Here is a 20,507-nt window from a genome sequence, read left to right as displayed (position 1 = left end):
ACACAGAAAGGTGTGAAAAAAGATCTGATATATTGCATTTTAAATCAGAAAACTTGCCTGACAAAGTAACTATTCTTGGACCATATCAGTCACCCAGTAGGGCTATTCATTGCAGACGTTGAAAATTTTGACCCAGCTCGCTTTTGTGTAGGAATCCCTTTCACCCCGGTCACAAACAGTTTGAACCTCTCCTTTCTGGCCGGAGGCTGCGGTCCATCAGGACCAAAATCTCACAACATAAAAACAGTTTCTTCCATTCCAATTAGCATTTTGCACTCAACCCATTCTGCCTCCTTTCTCTTATGCTAAACATCTATTTTGTACATATTTATGTTCCTATATTTATTGTTTAATTCATATTAATGTTTAATATGTTTGTTTATTATGTATGCACCAATCACCAAGGCAAATTCCACGTAAGTGTGACTTACTATGGCAATAAAACCTTTTCTGAATCAGATTCTGACATGATATGGGGATATGTGGTAAATGTGGAGATGAGATGTGCAGCGACAGAAACTGTGGGAAAGAACCCAAGTGTAATCAGTTTGGGGGAATCATAAGTCATGGCAAGCTGATTGTCCGAAGAGAAAAAAGAAAATGGAAGTCATGAAGATGAGGTTAAAGTGAAGGCTATGGCTTGAGGAAAGTAAAGATTCAAGTCAGTCAGTCAGGTAGAAAGCATGATGATCATTATTTATGTAAGGACAAGGTTAAGTTCTCAACATTTCCGGACATATTGATTAACTGTAATGCTGCTGAGGCGGAAAGGAAAATCTGAGAAAATATAAATAGTTGTTGATGCTGCCAGAACAATTTTGGACATTGTGGGAATTACTGGAGAGGAAGCGCAGGGACTGTTTAGAGAGGCTTTCAGGCCCTCTCAGAGCCTAGATTGATAGGATTGGTTTATTAGAGAATAGGATGAGGGATGGCAAATAACTTTTTTGCTTTATCTCTTTTAAATTAGAGTAGATAGGACAATTCAGTAGTTGGCAATTTCCCACAAGGCTTCTCGTCTGCTGGAAAGTCAGAAGAAGAAGAAAACGATGTCGGTACGCGATCTGTGCTGCCTGCACGATCCGATATGCGCATGCGCAAAAATACGTAGTAGAAAACGTGGCGGATTTCCTAAACTATTTGTATCAGGCATGCATTGAAACACTTGACGGCCAGGCAGCACAACTGGCGGCATATTTTTGTAGGCTACATTTTATGTTATTCATTATGCTGTTCACGGCGGGGCGGGCCTGTTTTATAAAGATATTTAAATTAAGTACTTATTGTTGTCACTGATCCAAAACCGCATATCGATGTCCGTGTACCACGCCTTGGCAACGTTGTTATTTTTGTGACATGTAGTGTGGGGATGTTGTGATGTTTTTAAATGTAGATTACGCTATATGCATTACAAGGTCTTTACCTGGTTGCCAATCCAAAATAATAAAGGAGTTGTTACATGTTACATTTTGGTTACATGTGGAATGAAGTCTGAGTCTTTCTGTGACTGCAAACCTTCACTTTCCTCCACACTCCCCATGAAATTCCCGCGGTGCAAAGGTGCGCAAGCGTGGAACAGACCGTGCAGTGTCGTAATAGGATTATCATCTGCGCATGCGCGAACATCTTGCGCGTGCGCATGTCGGATCGTGCAGGCAGCACAGATCGCGTACCCACCATGGATGTATTAAGGGGTACCCACAGTAGGCTCATGGCACTTAAGAAAAGACATCCTGTGCAACATTAGAAGGAATGGTGGTCTAGAAGTATTACATTTTGAAACCTTAAATAATACTTTCAAAGTGAAATGGTTAACTAATTTGATTGAAGAAAAGGGCTGTATTTGGAATGCTTTCCCTAAATATGTATTTGGTTTAACTGGTGGAGTAAAATTTCTGTTAACATGTGATTACAAAATTGATAGATTACCTGTAAAGTTATCAAATTTTCATAAACAAGCTCTGCTGGCCTGGAAATTAATTTACAAGCATAATTTTACACCAACCAATTACTTGGTTGATTTGGAATAACAAGGCTATTCAATATAAAAATAAATCTCTGTATTATGAAAAGTGGGTTGCTAATGGTATTGTATTGGTAAAACAACTACTTAAAGCTGATGGGCAGTTACAAAAGTAACCTGCCTGGAAGGCACCGTAAGGGACAAAAAACACTGATAAACCATTTGTTCTTTCACTGTGTGAATACTAAAATATTTTGGGTTGATGTTCAACATCTTATAAGACGGAACACTGGGCAATCAATTCAATTTAAGGATGAAGATATTTTTATTTGTTTTGACCGCAATTAGATGGACAAAGATGTTGTCTATTTTGTTCCAATTAATCTTGTTATTTGGGAAAATTCCACATTACCAGAAGAAATGGGCAGACTCCAAACCAAGCTTTGAACACTTTTTTCAAGAACTGCACCAATACGGCAACACTATAAGAAACATTAAGAATAAGGAGGCAATTAAGACTGGAATTGTGTTTGAGAATGATGAATTTCTCATGTACCGATGATACATTTGACTTAATATGTACTACTTTTTTAAAATTTATTTTCCACATATATTTTTTCTGTATTTACACCTCTGGTATTGACTTTTTGTATATGTACATACTGGCGATGTACCTATGTTCTTTACTACTACTAATAATATATATTTTTTTAAAGTAGGCTCATGACACGGAACAGTTCCGTGGCTGGTGTTTTTGACGGACTGTTTACAAAGTTGCAACACACTCACAGGAAGTTGGCTTTGAATGCGAAGAGCGTATCAGACCGTAGTGCATCCATGGCATAGTTGTGTTGTGTGGCAAGCGAAATCTTTTCGGCTGCAAATTCACATGGTAGAATACTTAATTCACATATAAATCTTGAAATTGATGATAAAGCAAAAACGAAAATGTTCGCGGGGCTGCCTGAGCTCGGGATATCCAACGGCGAGGATCTTAAAGAAACACTCACCAACTGTACAGAGCCTCTGAAAGCCATTGATCAGTTTCAGGTAACTCCACGTTAGAAGTTTGTTTTTTTGTTTGTTTGCTAAACAGAATTCTCCAAACCACGCTGTGGAGTGTCGTAACTTTACATTTCGAATATCAGACTATGTCCCCAAAAGAGTCACGCTGTAACGTTAGCTCTAAATAAACGTTAACGTAACTTGCAGGTTATAGAATATACAGGACATACTCCGTACCGTTTGCGATATTACGAATCCCACTATGGCCACGCCAAGTCCCGCCCTTCACACACTACTATTGGCCAGGCGTCCATGCTTACATGTACAGGTCCTATCCCCTGACCAATCCCCTAACCCTAACCTTAACCACTCGAGGTGAAATGCCTAACCCCAACCAATCGAGCCGTTTCGTAGGGCGGGTCTTGGCGTGGCCATAGTGGGATTCGTAATTTTGCGTACCGTTTAGCTAACATTAGCTGTCTGTCTCTGCTGCCTGTTTGTAATGTACCGTTAACGTTAACGCTAGCTAATGTGATGCTCCACCTGCGCAAATGCGCCAGATTCTGAGTGTGGATGTAATACACTGTCGCGTGCAGAAGAGGAGGAAATTGCGGTTAACGTTTGAGTTACAATTAAGCGTCATGCGATCTGTTGCATTATTATTAGTTTTTAACTCTTCTTATTAGTAATATGATAGTATGGTTTCACCTTGAAGACATACAACCACCCCTAATTCTCCATGGACGGAATACGTTTTTCTTATTAAAAACGTAATCGCTCCATTATTGTGTGCATTGTGTTATTACTGTTTATTACTATTACTGTGTTATTGTGTAATAACTAACGTTACTATTTCCCAGAGAAATAAGTGTTCTCAGTATTATCCAAATTGTATTGTGTCTCTAGGTAACATTAGTAATATTGTGCTTTTGTTTTCATAATTGTCTCATCTGTTTATTACAAATACATCAAAATGCATCAAAGCTTCCAGCAGAAATGTATAAATAATGGCTTTAACAGAGGGATTATTTACAATATGCAAGTAGTTTCAGGATTACTGAAGCTGCTACTACTGATTCATATCATCACTGTTAAATATATTTGGTCATTTGTATGCCATTAATGTTTCTAAAAGATGTCCCTGGAGTGGCAAATGTCTTAAGTTGTGTTTTTCCTGAAATCAGCCATTGCCAATAAGCAAGGAAACATTTATTCAGCTGGCTCTGAATGACCAGCTACTGTACAGCTAGACCTTATCTCTGACAAGTCTTTGATGCGTTACCTGTCTGCAGATGGAAAATGGCATCCTGCTGCCGACCCTCCAGTCTGCTCTTCCCTTCCTCGACCTCCATGGAACGCCTCGGCTGGAGTTCCACCAGTCTGTCTTTGACGAGCTTCGAGACAAGCTGATGGAGCGAGTCGCCACCATTGCAGAGGGCAAGGAGGAGGACAGGTGTGGCATTGGTTGAATGGACTTTGAGGAATTGTATTAACATTTTGAAGGAACCAGCTTGGATGCTATTGTGCTTTGTTTTTCTTTCAATCTCCTTACAGATATGGGAAGCTTGAAGAGCTGCTGGAGAAGAGCTTCCCCCTTGTCAAAATGCCATCCATTCAGCCAGTGGTAATGCAGGTGCTGAAGCATCTACCCAAGGCAAGTGTCTTTAGGGCTATTTCTTTCATGTTAAAGACTAAAAATAGCAATGTATTACGTCGTCAGACTGTTAGAATATTAATCTGAGCCTGTCAGTGGCTAAAGCAGCACTTTTGTGAAGGCAAAGACAAGCTGGACAATTGCCCTATTAACTTACATTATAGCTTGTTTTGCCACTGCCAACTGCAGCGTTCTTACTTAATACTGTACCAATTTCAAAGATTGTTGTTCCCATCAGTCATTTAGACACAAAAACATAGGAAAATAGGGTCCAGGTTGAAAAAACTGGTAGTTATCCTTTAAGCGTGATTTCTGCTTCTGCAGAGGCTCCACGCAGAGCTTTCGCCATAGCCTGCGTAAGTGGCCTGAAGGTTATACTCTTGCGTTGGTGTGTGCATCAATCTTTTTAAGAGAATAGCAGGGCCGGCATGTGTGTTTGCGTGGGGAGTGTGTGGTAGAAAGATTGACGGTGATTAGTTTCAGAGCGAGTACCGACTCTAGAGTCATAGTGAGAGAAACAAAGTTGGTAAAATCGGTAAAAATGTAGCAAGCAGGCCCAGCTGATTTTTGGATCAAAATGTCAAGCGGAAAAGATCTAAGTGACTTCATCACGTAATGAAATATTGTTATCCGGAGGTGAGTGCTCTTTTTCAAAAGGTCAATGCTCTCCCCTCACGGTTTATATGGGACTTCTAAACGATTTGATAAGATGGAAATCATGTGCTGTCAAAATCAAAAGAACTTTATTTTTCCCGTGAGGGAACTTCCGTTTGTGGTCAGGCACATTTAGACACAACATACAACAGTACATAGACAATAATAACAATAATAAATACTTAAAAAATACTAAAAAGCTTAAAACCCTGATGGTAGGAGTACAGGGGTGGGTAGGGAGAATAGGTCGAAGTCTGGATCAATTTTGCAATTTTGATCAAGTTTGTTCAACAGTCTGATGGATACTGGCACGAAGGTGGACATGGCTCGTTTGGATCTTAGTAGCTTCCGAGGAAAGTACAGGTGTTGTAAACCTCTATAAATAGGGGCGCCCGCTCTACCAACTGAGCTATCCGAGCACCCACTCATTGGTATATAGGGTGAACAAGACTGGGGAGATCACAGAGCCTTGAGGACAACCTGTGGAGATGGTTCTGACTCAGCTGCACTGGCCATTAAATCTCACCAGCTGCCGTCTGTCTGTGAGGAAGGAGAGGACCCACATGGTCAGGTGTGGGCGGTAGAGTGCGGATCGGGCCGCATTTTTCTGTCCCGGCCCGTGTCCAAGAGAGAAGTAACCGTACCCAGCCCGAGCCCGACACAGTTCAAATCTTGTATTTTTATCATGCTAATGACACGTACGTTTGTTTGTGTGGAAAGCCCGCTTTTATTAAGCAACCGTAGGAAGGCGTTCGGAAATGTCAACAGATGAGCGCTTCAGCGCACACTGGGAAACAAGCGCACATTAACACAGGCGCGCACCTACATAATAAGCTGTTTTAAATTTAAAATGTTGAATGCCTTATCGCGCTGATGTGACCTAGCCCAACCTGAACCCGAACATCATTCCTAAATATCTGTCCAAACCCGGCCCAACCCGTCAGATTCCGTCGGGTCCCGACGGGCTCGTTTCGGGTATATATCCTCTAGTGGGCTGACACCCAATTTCTGGAGCTTTTGGCCCGAGAGGTAAGGCTGCACAGTATTAAATGCACTTGAGAAGTCAATAAAGTTCCCTGGTTTCTCCAGGTGCGTGTGGACGTTGTGCTGCAGCGTCATAACTGCGTCATCAACGCCTCTGTCCTTCTGGTAGGCAAATTAAAGTGGGTCAGTAGAGCCACTAACCTCCACGTGCAGTTTAGTGAGAATGAGCCTTTCAAAGCTCTTCATCCCTACTGATGCCAGGGCTACTGGGCGAAAGTCATTTTGGCCTACACAGTCTAGATCTCAACCCAACTTAACACTTTTCTATCTTGTCATTAACTGCAGTAAATACAAATACTTATACCCTCTGGAAACCATGAATGCCTGTACCAAATTTCATTTTAGTACAAAGCAAATTGTTGACCCAAAATCTTCAAATTGGCGTAGCAAAATGTAAAGAGCACCCTGCCTTTAATCTTTACCACATGCTCCCACCTGCAGGTGCCAGAGAAGAAACTGAAGATGGTGATGGCTGACAAGGAGTTGTACAAGGTGTGTGCTGTGGAGGTGAAAAGGCAGATCTGGCAGGACAACCAGGCTCTGTTTGGGGATGAAGTCTCACCCCTTCTCAAGCAGTACATCGTGGAGAAGGAAGCAGCTCTGTTCAGCAGTGACCTCTCCATCCTACACAATTTCTTCAGCCCTTCCCCCAAAACACGACGCCAGGGCGAGGTGAGTCCCAGTCATCACGTTAGATATCTGATCAACAATAATCAAAGTCTTTGAGACATGATGATGATGGTGTTGTTGTTCAACCTTTTGTTGTTGTTGTAGGTGGTCTTGAAGCTGACACAGATGATTGGAAAGAACGTGAAGCTATACGACATGGTGCTGCAGTTTTTACGAACACTCTTCCTGCGAACGCGAAATGTCCACTACTGCACACTGAGAGCAGAGCTGTTGATGTCTCTTCACGACCTGGACATCAGCGAGATCTGCTCTGTGGACCCTTGCCATAAGGTTAGGACACAAACCGTGATTGGGAATCAGTTTAGTAACACCGTTGTAGCACTACATAAGCAAGGCGGCTTTGTTTGTTTAGCACATTTCAGCAGCAAGGCAATTCATAGTGCTTTACATGAAATATTTAAAGAGCAATTATAACTAGCCCCTGGAGTTGGGTCAGGTTTCATCGGTCCGGTGTAGGAGGCTATACCGGTTTGATTTTATGCTAAATGGTTATTATATATATATATATATATATATATATATATATATATATATATTATAATCTAATGGCTCTGGAGTTGCTACACTCTAATTATGGGCTCTCTCAGGGCCAGAGTGGGATTTATTTTCAGCCCCACTTTACTTCACGGCGGACTATATTAAAATAATGTAATTGAAACCGTAGTATATATTTCTGCAATAGCGCACTGTTCTCTACAGCCTTGTAATTCAGTGTATTTTTGTAAAATATCATTCAATGCAAACACAGTAAGTGTTGCTTCACAATGTAGACTTATTAGAACAGTTAGGTTATCATCAGCAATGATGCGTTGCTTTTATGCAGCAACGCAATAATGTTCAGCAATATCAGAATCTATTTTCAGTGCAAATAAGTGTTCACAGATATCCAAACCTTAAAATGAAATAAAAGAATACATACAAATATTTTTTTTAAATCATCCTATTCCCTTTCAGTCATGGGCTTCATGTATTTACAATCCTACATTCGAGGATAACCGGCATAATGGGTCAATAGTAACATCTGGGCTCTCTCATCAGTCTCACTTCGGATCGACTGAGACAAGTCCAAATCCAAGTGGTAAAACCCGGGATACCAGTCGGGTGTTTGATTGGATATCAAACCGGTTTGAAAATGTTCACACCGGCTCAAGACTAGTATGTCCTGTGTTTTAGCTTTGCGTTACATTTTCTTTTGTGTCTCTGTTGTGTGCTGTGACAGTTCACTTGGTGTTTGGACGCTTGCATCCGTGAGAAGTTCGTGGACGGCAAGCGAGCCAGAGAGCTGCAAGGTTTCCTAGATGGAGTGAAGAAAGGACAAGAGCAAGTCCTTGGGTAACCGATGAGGGGATGGGTTTAAGTTCACAAACAGCGCTGTTCGTCATCTGATGAATGGAGGAATTAACCTGTGGAGAGTTTCTGTGCATTCCAGGGACCTGTCCATGATCCTGTGTGACCCGTTTGCTTGTAACACCCTGGTCCTGAGTATCATGAGGAACCTGCAAGAGCTGCTGAGTCAGGACGCTTTACCCAGGGTGAGGATGCTGTGCACGAGGATGCAGGCGACATTATGCACAATCACGCCGGCGGTGTCATGGTTTTCTACCGATTTGACATTTGCTGCTTTGGCAAATGTTTTATGAGGAAGGAAATGCACTCAGCATGTTTGTTTGATCTCAAGGATGTTTTTGGGAGTAACACTGAATGTAAACACACGTGTGTTCATTTACAAGAAAACTCCACAGGGCTCATTTAATGAATACAGATGAAATGGTCTAATAGTGTTGCTGTAAAACACGGTAGCGGAAGCATCAGAGAAAAATAAGAGCTAGTTTTGATTGTGTAACCTGAAACGGAACTGACACTTCGCTGCAACACACACAAATATATTTATTCACCACTTATTCACACGCAATGAGGCATATTTTCAGTTGTGATTGAACTGTATTTTTTGAGGAACTATAGGGCACTTAACATCTACAACAGGTCTACACTTAGAACGGACTGTTTTTCGTGGAGCTGTTAATTTAATAGTCAACTCGGAAGAAAGCAAACATTTTGACAGTACTACATCAGCACAACAGTATGTGGCGTTAAACTGGACAGGCCCAATAATCTCTGAATAGTTGTACTTGTTAATTTAAAAGGCAACCGCAACTACATTTTTGGTACAGCCCTATTTCTGATACCGTGGTGGCAGAAATTTTGCCATGGTGGGTCGCCACTACAAAATCAACATAGAGGAAACATTGTTATATTCTTAATGATATAAAACAGATGTCTGAAGCTGGAACCTGCAAATGCTTCACCAATTATGTATTTGGCAAAAAACTTTTGTTTGAGCAACTATTGAGTAGGGCTGTGTTCGATTGAAGAAATTCTTAGTTGACTAACATTCATTCAATTGTATCGACTAATCGATTAGTTGATTTAATCGACAGATCTGTAAATCTGAGTTTCTCCGCCAAGAGTCATGCAAAATGATGCATATATTGAATAAGATAATGCCTCCTTTGCATATTTAAACACAGCATTTCAGAAAACGTGTAATACAACAAATAATTGCCTTAATGAAAGTAATCAAAGTAGGTTTCACGGTGATATCTATTAGGTAAAATGTCAACCCTTAATTCTTGTGTTTACCAGAGATGTGCTCTTAAGTTTCTTGGAAATAAGTCATTCAGCATGAAAAAAGCATCAAACATGACTAATGGACTAAAGAGATCTAAGTTGACTAAGACCAAAACGACCGATTAGTCTCTAACTGTAACTGTTTTACCACTAGTAAGCACTGAAGCTTTGACGCTAAGACTACAGTGTTCATACCAAATGAGGGTCTGGCACTGAGTAATGAAAATGGCCCAACTTGAGGGGCGGCACCAAGCATGCATTTGAAAATCTCACTGCACGCAATTGGATAACACTACGACCAATTACAACAATACACAGGGTGACGTATCCAGGGCCCCATACGCTTAGCTACCAGCGGAACTGGTAGATTAAAATGTTGTCATCTGTTTAGCTCGTCTCTGGCCCGCATATATCAGATACACCGATGTGATTGGTGCAGCTCGGCTACAAGGGCATAGTTAATGAGCATCATTACTGAATGCCAGAGTGACTCGCTGAGAAAATTCAAATTGTGCTCTTGGGAGAACTCTGGATTTCCAGGGTACATTTCTATTGCTATTGTTTAAATAGTGTATGCCAAGTCTAATGGCGCTTACCCTCTGCTAGTACCAGCTGGGCTCGACTCGGCCACGGTGCTCCGTCCTCCTTTTTCCATTGTAGCTTTAGTACCGCCTCATGCGTGAGGCGAGGGTAGCTGGTCGTCATAGCGGCACCGCAGGAAACTGCCATGACCTAACGCGACACACACACAGAACATCGAAGAGGTGTGTTGTTTTTGACTCTCGGCAAGACAAAAAAAAGCAGCAAAAAAACCCACCGCTGGCCAAACTATTTAAAAATGGCGGGTGTGTTAAGGACACCCCCGTCTGTCGCTAGCAATGATGACGCAGTAATTAGTGACAATTCTCTCTGACCAATCAGTAGTCTGCAGGTTTTCACGTCACCTTTTGGTATCGGCTCAGCTCACTTGGAACCTCGACTGAGGTGATACTAAAAAAAGTACCTGTGGGCAGGTACGAGGCACGTTTTTTCATAATGGAAAACCAAAAAAGGCAAGTAGAGCAGATACCATGTAATGGAAAAACCCCATAAAAGACTTTATTATTATTGGTATAACACCAAGGCCATTCCAATATGTGATTCTCCAGCACAATTAAATGTGTTTTCACTATAAAGTCCCTTCACACACACACACACACACACACACACACACACACACACACACACACACCCCGTTGTATCAACAGAAGGTTTTTGACGAATCAATCGGATTTTTACCAAAGAACAAAAAAAGAACAGGTTCAAGAAGGAGCACGCAGAAGTATAATGCTTATATAGTCCTACCACTACTTAACAGTATCGTATAATAATATATTATTATTATTATTATTATTATTATTATAATACAGCATAGAAAATTGTAGGTCATACAACAATACACTTACACAATTCCTATATATTAAGGTCTCCTCCTTTCTGTATTGGTCAAGTATTGTTTTCTTAAATCTAGTTTTGAACTGTATATTATTATTAAGTTTCAAGTTGTTGTATCTGTGTTTGTGAACAGGACAGTCCAGACTTGATGCTGCTGCTGAGGATGCTGTCACTTGGTCAAGGGGCGTGGGACATGATTGACAGCCAGGTTTTCAAAGAGCCTCGTTTGGTACGTACAGGATACGCCTCGGGTGTATCTGTGCATCGGCTCATAGAATCACATCAAGTCACTGCGAAAGAAAACTCTTTTTGTATCTTTTGTTTTGACTGTAAGATGTTGATGTCAATTTGTCTTTCCTGTGTGCCTACTCTCAGGATCTGGAAGTGGTGACCCGCTTCCTGCCTGCCATGATGTCAGTGGTTGTTGACGATCACACCTTAAATGTAGAACAGAAGCTTCCCAGTGAAGAGAAGAGTTCGTTGTCATACCCCACCACCCTGCCAGATGCCTTCAACAGGTAAAGCGCGGCAGGAGGACAGAGGGTGACGTAATATATCATGACTTCATAGCGTTTCAGAGTTTCCTTTGCTAGGGCTTGCGTCAGGAGGAGAAAAGAGGGGGTTAGCAAGGTCATAGTCCACGACGTTCCACTTCCAGGATTGGTCCGTTGTCACCGGAAATTCCGCCGGATGTCCCTTTTTACGGCCGGATATCCGTTACATTCCCCTTTTATTTGTGTTGGAATTTTAAACTCCAAAACAAGTTCCTTCCCGAGGCTATTTTTGCAGAGGCCCTGGGGCTCCGTCCGGCACTTAGCTCCGCCCAAGACGATTGTGATTGGTTTAAAGAAATGCCAATAAACCAGAGCATGTTTTTCTCCCATCGCGGAATGTTGTGTGGACTAGCCAGACCCTCCTCCTCAGCGCTGTGGAGGAAGGTCTGGCAATGCGAGACTAGCAGGTTAACAACAGGCTCAAAGTGATGGTTCGGAGTAATTAGGGTCCTTTGCACCATGACCTCGAGCCAAACACTCACCCAGAAGCTTTTTTCACCTGGGTCGAACATTGGGAGAGTAAGCGTAGAGTAGCGTTATCAGCTGAATAGCTTAGCGCAGGGGCTAATGGATCCACATTTGTATCTCATAAGTTACCCTACTAATAATGCCCGAAATTATACCAAACTTCTACACTAGTACATATAGGTTATGCACTCATAAAACGATGGATTGTAAAGTTTGTAAGTACACCAGAAGTTTATGTAAATAACACTTGCCTGCTGGCTTCTGCTCTCTGCTGTTGTTGTTGCTGCTGTGAGACCCTAGCTTAGGGACGTCTACAAATTACAACACCGAAAAGAGATGCAACAAAAATATTTTTTAATTTAACTTTTTTTTTTTTTAAGTAAGTGCTGTAGTATAACTAGCAGGAGACAAGTAATAATTTAGGTAAGTTTGGAGACATTACCTTATTTAATCATTAAATTAATAAATATTTTTGTTGTATCTCTTTTCGGTGTAGTAATTTGTAGACAGCCCTAAGCACTCGTCTAACTGCAGGTAGCAGCAGCAGCAGCAGAGAGCAGAAGAGAGCAGGCAAGTGTTCATAAACTCCTGGTTTACTTACAAACTTTCCAATCCATCGTTTTATGAGTGCATAACCTATTTCTACCAGTGTAGAAGTTTGGTATCATTTCGGGCATTATTAGTGGGGTCATTTACGAGATACAAACGTGGGTCCATTAGCCCCTGCGCTAAGCTATTTAGCTGATAACGCTACTCTACGCTAACTCTCCTAATGTTAGACCCAGGTGAAAAAAAGCTTCTGGGGGGGTGCTTGGCTCGAGGTCATGGTGCAAAGGATCCTAGGGTGAAATTACTCCGAATCATCACTTTAACCTTGATGTCTCAGTCTCATGTCAGCCACTCGTGCCACATCATCAGGAGAAATAACAACATTGTCAACAGGAAAGGCTTTTATTAGTTTCATTAAGATGAAACAAAAGTGTAAAAAATAAAATGTCCACCAGGTCCTGATGCAAAAGGCTTTTTCAATGTTTTGTATTTACTCTCTCTCTGCAGTTATCTTCTCTAAAGTTTGCAGCAGAAACAGTGATGCTTGTATTAGCTATAATGCATGTATTCATTACAGTAGTTTATTTGTGATTAGGATTGGGTAATGAAAAATGCACCAACCGAATAATGTCGGTCCATCCCGTAAACAGTGCCAAATTTTGGTGCTTCACGGTAATTGCCAATCGTTGGGGGTTTCCTTAATTAGCACCGTTCGCTTTGAGGGACACCATGTCGCGACATACTGCAGAGGGAGAGCACGGGTTGGATTCCACTGGGCAACTGTGCTGCCGGAGTTGAACTGTTAAGTGTTTCTTGACAGCGAGATAGTTTGGTTCAGTTCATGGCATGCATAAGCCTTACTTCAACAGTCAGCAGAATGCTAGTATTTTGCAAGGATTGATGGGTTAGGTTTTTATCAAGACTGATATGGTTAATTGAAACTTGAAATAGTTGTTACTTGAAGCTATGTAATGTTCCTTATCTTTAACCTCTGGGTTATTTTTGCCATTAACGCAAAGGAGATCAACCATCTTATCTCATACTGTATAAGGTACATTGTTCTTAATATGTTGGTGTTACATGCAAAAGGTTGTGTGTTACTAACTTCCCAGCTTTAATGAGAACATAGTCTTGCATTGCCAAACACATCTCCACAACGCTGCGGAGGAAGGTCTGTCCCCACAGTAATGAGAGCTACTGTATATCAATTAGCTGGATACATGGTTAAACGTAGTTAGCTCTTTCACCGTGTGTATTTTGTCCATAGCAAATCCCCGCCAATAGGTCCCAAAACGTCCCAGTTAGAGAGTAAATGCCGTGAACATATTCTTTGTAAATTCTTAACAATCATTCCCCGAATGGACCAAGCAGGCCTGCATGATCAAAATATTCCATAAAACTTGCCATTTTCAGCCTGTAATGTTGCTCAGAGGTTCCGGTTAATGTTGCTCGATGCAACTGGAATTTTAAAGTTCACTCAAAGACAGCAGAAAGTGAGGGACATCCGGCAGAGGTTCCGGCGGCACCGGAACTATACCGTAAATGAACTATAAATGTTGTCGATATAGACTAATGAGAACATGCTGAGACTATGTGTCTGGATCATAGCATGACTCTGACACAGCCCAAAGGCACTGAGATTTGCAGCTTTCAAAAATCTCTGGAATAAAAACTGCCACAAACTGGAATTTCAGGGCACTCTTTGTAATGTACTGTTTCTTGAATTAAGGATGTTTTTCCATCTCTGAAATGTCTGATGTGAAATGTGAAAAATGCCTCAGTGCGAACTAAGTGTTGTGATTGTGACAGTCTTTGTTGCTCCCCCTCAGGTATCTGCAGGAGAACAGAGTGGCCTGTGAAATGGGTCTCTACTACGTCCTCCACATTGCCAAACTGAGGAACAAGAACACCTTACAGAGGTTACTACCTGCCCTGTGTGAGTATAGTCAAATGTGTAAAATATGAGTCCTAGAATATCTGAAACCGTATTATCTAAAACCCTATCCCAAAATGCTGAAACTTTTATTTTAACCCTCCTGTTGTCAACTTTGACCCGTTTTCAAAGTTTCTGTATCAGAAATATAGGTTACTTAAAACCAAATTGCCTCAAAAATAACATGGATGGTTCCATACAACGCTTTTTGCAAGTAAAATGATCGGATCGTTACTCTCATTGAATTGTGGGGGTTTTATTCAACTTTATAGCATTTGAAAAGAAATTGAAATGGTTTCAAAACAGTTTACTGACTAAACGTTGACATATATATACAAGTGTGTGATCCACTCCACATCCTCTGATTTTAATTGTTAGTCAAATTAATTCATAATTTGTGCTTTTTTTTTTACTCAAAGTAGGTTTACTTAGTTAATATTAATTAGGTTTATTGACAATGAATTCCAGAAATAAGTGTAACACTAGTGGTAATAGGTTAGAGTGAAGTTGGCTAAGAAGATGTAACACAGAAGGGGTTGATAATTTATACTTAACAGACAAAACAGAAGGATCAACAAAATTGAGTGACTTTTTTTTTTTTATTAACCAAAGCTTTCTGGTGTGGGAGTTCCTTGGTACACTGTTTTTTCTACATTTTATTTTAATGTTCCACATTAAATTGCTGTTTGTGTTACTGACAAAAAGGAATTTAAAATATTGACATTTCATTTGATGTGTAATTGGCACTAGGGGGGACCCCGACTAGTCGAATACTCTATGCTTCCATCGAAGGAGCCATATTTGACTGTAAGCCAATCACAGTCGAATCTTCGCAGAGGTGTAATGAAACGTGGATCATGCCATTTGGGCTATATAGAGGTTCTTAATGTCTGATTTTACATAGAACTACCTGTTTTCGCCCAATAAGTTAATATAAAATAATATATCAACATTCCATTATTCGTATTTGTATCTTGTCTGTGAACTGTGTGCTGCGCTTTGTAACACCTCCCGGGCGCGGGTCAGTGTTAAAGTTAAAGTATCCTAAACAAACGTGCTGCCGTTCAATGTAGCGGCTCTCATCAGAATGTTTATTCAATTTAATTTCAGTGCAGTCTGTCACAGTATGCATGTTTTCATACAAAAGGAACTTAACACACAACCTTATCACAGCTGAATATTTCATCAATGATTCGTCGATCAGTCAACAATAGGCAAGACTTGACTAATCTAATTCGACAATGTAAGTTCTTAGTCGGGGCCACCCCCCAGTTGGCACTGGCCGTGTATGGATTAGCAGTTTGAATCCTTGAGTAGGCCGTGAATTATACTACTAGGGTCACTAGTATAAAGAATCCAGTGAAAGACATCCATTTGAAGTAGGACCTACGTGACTTGTCAAATTAAGAGTTGGATCTGTGCTGTTCCCTCACAGTGGAGACCTACAATGACATGGCCTTTGGTGACATCTTCCTGCACCTGCTGACCGGACACCTCACCCTGCTCTCTGATGAGTTTGGATCCGAAGACTTTTGTTCAGTTGTCTTTGATGGCTTTCTTCTTACTTCTTTTTCCAGGTGGGCTGAATCTAGCAGAGCCTTATATATATTTTATATAACTGCATGCCCATGGTCAGTGTAGTCTACTTTATAAAAGTTAAATGTAATTAAAGTACTTCACCAGCATAAAACACAAAGTGGACTGAGACAGACAGTGTGTCCAATTGTTAACAGATACACACACATATAGCATTTGGCAGGATGGGCTGATTTATAGACATGACGGGGCTCCCAGTGACCTTTTAACATTCTTGAATCAAAATTCTCTCACATGTCTCTTGACAGATTTAGTTTCTGTCTATATATTTTTGCAGTAAAGAGAACGTCCACAGACACACCCTCCGGATGTTGCTGCATCTACACCACAAAGTGCTGCCATCGTACATGGAAACCTTGATGAAAACTCTCGAACCTCCAAAGCAGGTTGGTTTCCTTTCCACATTTAGCTCGTGCTTTGAAATGTACTGTAGTATGTGTGGTAGTGATGGCTAGAATCCCAAAAGAGCTCTCTGTGGTCTATAGTTCCACATTGACAGTGTATTTAAAAATACCTCATATATATCAATATATGAGTCTTAAACCACACTTGGCTGAGATCTTTTAGTCAGGGAGAGTAGGGTTGGGTATCGTTTGGGTTTTTTCCGATACCGTTGCTAAAACGATACTTTTAAAGCGGTGCCTGAACCGATACTTTTAAAAAGATTTTTTAAAAATATGTATATATTTGAAAAAAGTCGGCCATATGGTCAAAATTAAATTATGTATTAAAAATGTAATACATACAAAATAAATACAAAAACAACCACTAGATGGAAAAAGGGTATTTTACAATAACTTTGAATGCACCACGAGGCTGGCGAGGCGAGTTTCAAGTGACGCACCGGCAGCTGTTGTTGGAATCCTCTACTGTGAAACACAGTCACACTGTTTAACGTTAGCTGTCAGCATTTTAACCGTGTTTAATCCAGCTGCTAGCTAACGTTACCTTCTGCCAAGTGTATTATGTTAAAGTGCCCATATTATGAAAAAAAAAAACTTTTTATGGGATTTGGGTAGTTATTTTGTGTCTCTGGTGCTTCCACACGCAAACAAACTTTGAAAAAAAACAAACATCCATGCTGTTTTGAGTGAGATAAGGGTTTCTGAATGTGTCCTGCCTTGTGTGTCCGGGTGAGCCGTTCAAAATCTGCACGGCTTTCTACGTCACTAGCCTAAACGAGGGGGCTAACCGTTAGCTAGCTCGTTCTGAATGGCAAAACACTGCTACAACACACACAAATTCACCCTAATCTACAAAATAAATTGTATAGAACTACTTACATGTCCCTGTTCTGTAGGTATTCCATGCAAAGTTGGAAGTGTGCCCCCGTTTAGAAGAAGTCTCCCGGCTAATCCTGCCTTGTACTGACTGAAGTTAGAGAAACAGCTAGCTAGCTCATGTAATCCTTACCTAGCTACTGCGTATGTGCGACTGAAAACAGATGTTACAGAAGTTGAGAGGTCTCACTCTGTAGCTAAAACAGAGACCTGACACAGGCTGAAAAGAGGAGCTGCAGCAATGTGCTGTACAACAAAAATATGGTATTTTTTGAAAATGAAACCTATTCTGATACAATCTCAAATTACAATTATGAACCTGAAAATGAGCATAATATGGCCACTTTAACTAGCGGCACGTGCAGCGATGCTTCTGTTGCCTCTGTCCATTTCGGAGCATCAGAGGGCAGCACTGGCATTTCAGTAGCACCGAAATGTTGCTATTCGGTCCGGTAGATACCGGTTGTTAAGGCACCGGTGCCGTATAAGCACCGGGTTTCGGTACCCAACCCTAAAGGAGAGTGACTTCAATATTACCTTTGCTGATCAGTAGTGATGGGCAAATGAAGTCTCATGAAGCGTCGTAAATCATTTTCTCTATTTTCTGAGCCCATTAGACAGCACTTTTTTCAACAAAGGTTTAAAGGAAACTGAATTGCCATTTCTTGAGCCTTTTTCTTTAAACAAATGTGCCATCTAGTGGGCTCAGAATTAAAAATAAATTCGCAAATTAGCAAAATATCTCTTTAACATGTTCTACACAGGATGGAACTTATTTACATACAAATTTGGCCGGTCGATATGATTGAAAACATTATCTTGATATTAATAACTTAGGATACTTTACAATATTGATCATTTATATCACGAAATAGCAAATCATTTCAAAATCACATATAAAACACTTAAACTGATGTTCCAACTGGTGAACTTTTGATAACAGTTTCACATTGGATTAGTCTCGCTTTGCCAGACCTTCCTTCCTAACCCTAACCCAGAAAACTCAGATTGGACAGATAGTCTAGCTAGCTATCTGGATTTACCCTGGATGTCTGAGGAGCAGTTAACCATAGTCCTCAGAAATCCACCGGAGTTTAAAATGCCAACACAAAGAAAGAGGAAGGTGACGGACATCCAGCCGGAAAGAGTGAAATCCGGCGGCAACGGAGCAATTCCGGAAGTGGGACGTCGTGGATATAGACTAGGGTTGCATGATATTACAAAATGTGATATTGCGATATCAAGTATGAATATTGCGATATTTTAACATGTGTAAAATTACAAAAGTTACGGGAAAACGCATCAAAACACATTCTTACAACACAATTTTATTTCATATTGGACTGGTCCAGCATGAATAAATAAATAACGACCATGTCTACAGAACAAGACAAGCTTTACTGGTTGTACAGTATAAAATAAATAAATAAAGAGAGGCACAAGAGGACACTTTTCTTTCGCTTCTCTGATTCGTTCCGTTTTGTTGTCTCTATTTCTTGACTTACACTGTCACTCTGTCGAAATACGCACACTTAGAGTGCGGATCGGGCCAGATTTTTCTGTCCGAGCCCGGCCCGCGTCCAACAGAGCCGTGAAATTTGTGTCCAAGCCTGACACAGTTAAAATCAAATTTTTTTTCTCATACTAATGACACTAATGATGTTTGTTTATGTGGAAAGCCCGCTTTTATTAAACAACTGTAGCAAGGCATTCAGAAATGTCAACAGATGAGCGCATCAGCGCACACGGGGCAACAAGCACACGTTAATAAGCCGTTAAAATGTTCAATGTGTTAACCTTTCCTGATCGCTTCGTTTCCGACGTTTTAAAATGAATAAAATCCCGTTTCTGGTGAGCAAATGAATGAACTTGGCTTTCAGTCTGGGGTTTATTTCGGACACGACACACACTACTCCGGTTGCATACAACACGTCCTCTTTCTCTATCTCTCTTCTGCCCACTTACACACACACACACACACACACACACATGCACGCACTGAGTTCTCTTAAAGGAGCCGCAGCACCACCGCGTTAATAATTTCAATTGAAGCATTACATTTAAAACAAAGCAACCGCATGCATGACAGGAAGCCGTTGCCAAAAATCTCAGCGTTTGGAGTGTTTATCGCATTGTATGTACTGACACTTTTGTGACCACAGAGCTGCGAGCCCGTGAAGGAGCTGTACACCCAGCTGACGGAGAAGCTGGATGCACAGAAGAAGAGCCCTCCACCAGCAGATGAAACTCCATCCCTGGACCTGGGGCTGCACCCAGTGACTGCCCCCACCACTGCATCCACCCCAAGCACGCCTCTCTGAGACACAGCAGAAACACATCAGTGACTGACTGTAAATGCAGCCACCAGTTTGGCTCGAGAATTTTCAAAAAGACTGGACATTTTACATTGTTGTTTGTTTCATGGCGATTTTTTTTCTTTAGTTGTTTATCCCTGATAGGCTATTTCTGCTCTGACAGTGTAGTTCAGCAGCCATCTGTTTTTCTTCAAAGGAAGGTGTTACCTTTCTAAACTTTGGTCTCGCGTTATTGTCAGAATATAAAGAATCTTAATATGTAATTGGGCTATCGGTATTGTAATTTGTATCAGTAGTGCAACAAACCTGTAAATAAATGATCATTTAGAAATACGAAATGGTGTCGTACAACAACGTTGCAACACATCTGTGCAGATTCAGTCACTTGATAAGAAACACTTGACTAAAACTGAAAATGTCTGGTGTCAAACTCAATTGGAACCACACTGGTAGCCACACATGTAGATAGCGAGAAAGAGGAAGTGTTGTGTGTGTCATACTGGGCTCAACATACTGAGGACAACTTCAACACTGGTAAGATCATTTCTTTTTGTTCAAGATCATTTTTGGGTTATTTTTAGGCCTTTGATAGGACAGCTGAAGAAATGAAAGGGGAGAGAGAGAGGGAATGACATGCAGCAAAGGGCCGCAGGTCGGAATCAAACCCCTGGCCCGCTGCGTCGAGGAGTAAACCTCTAGATATGGGCGCCCGCTCTACCAACTGAGCTATCTGAGTGCCC

At 41.0% G+C, this 20,507-nt stretch overlaps 1 protein-coding gene across 1 annotated transcript; it reads left to right on the top strand.

Annotated features, from left to right (window-relative positions):
* Nucleotides 1-2,724: 2,724 nt before the first annotated feature.
* nelfb (negative elongation factor complex member B) lies at nt 2,725-20,105 on the top strand. Its single transcript, XM_028577116.1, has 13 exons — nt 2,725-3,013; nt 4,261-4,421; nt 4,523-4,622; nt 6,762-6,992; nt 7,095-7,280; nt 8,230-8,342; nt 8,440-8,542; nt 11,206-11,301; nt 11,448-11,590; nt 14,473-14,579; nt 16,012-16,153; nt 16,450-16,558; nt 19,615-20,105. Exons 1-13 carry the CDS (start codon nt 2,912-2,914, stop codon nt 19,771-19,773), a joined length of 1,752 nt encoding a protein of 583 aa, XP_028432917.1. The 5' UTR covers nt 2,725-2,911; the 3' UTR covers nt 19,774-20,105.
* The last annotated feature ends 402 nt before the right edge of the window (nt 20,106-20,507 follow it).

The sequence above is a fragment of the Perca flavescens genome, chromosome 5 (genome assembly GCF_004354835.1).
Source record: "Perca flavescens isolate YP-PL-M2 chromosome 5, PFLA_1.0, whole genome shotgun sequence".
Classification (NCBI taxonomy): Eukaryota; Metazoa; Chordata; class Actinopteri; order Perciformes; family Percidae; genus Perca; species Perca flavescens.
The sequence above is the reverse complement of the archived record's forward strand: the minus strand, read 5'-3'. Positions and strand labels throughout refer to the sequence as shown.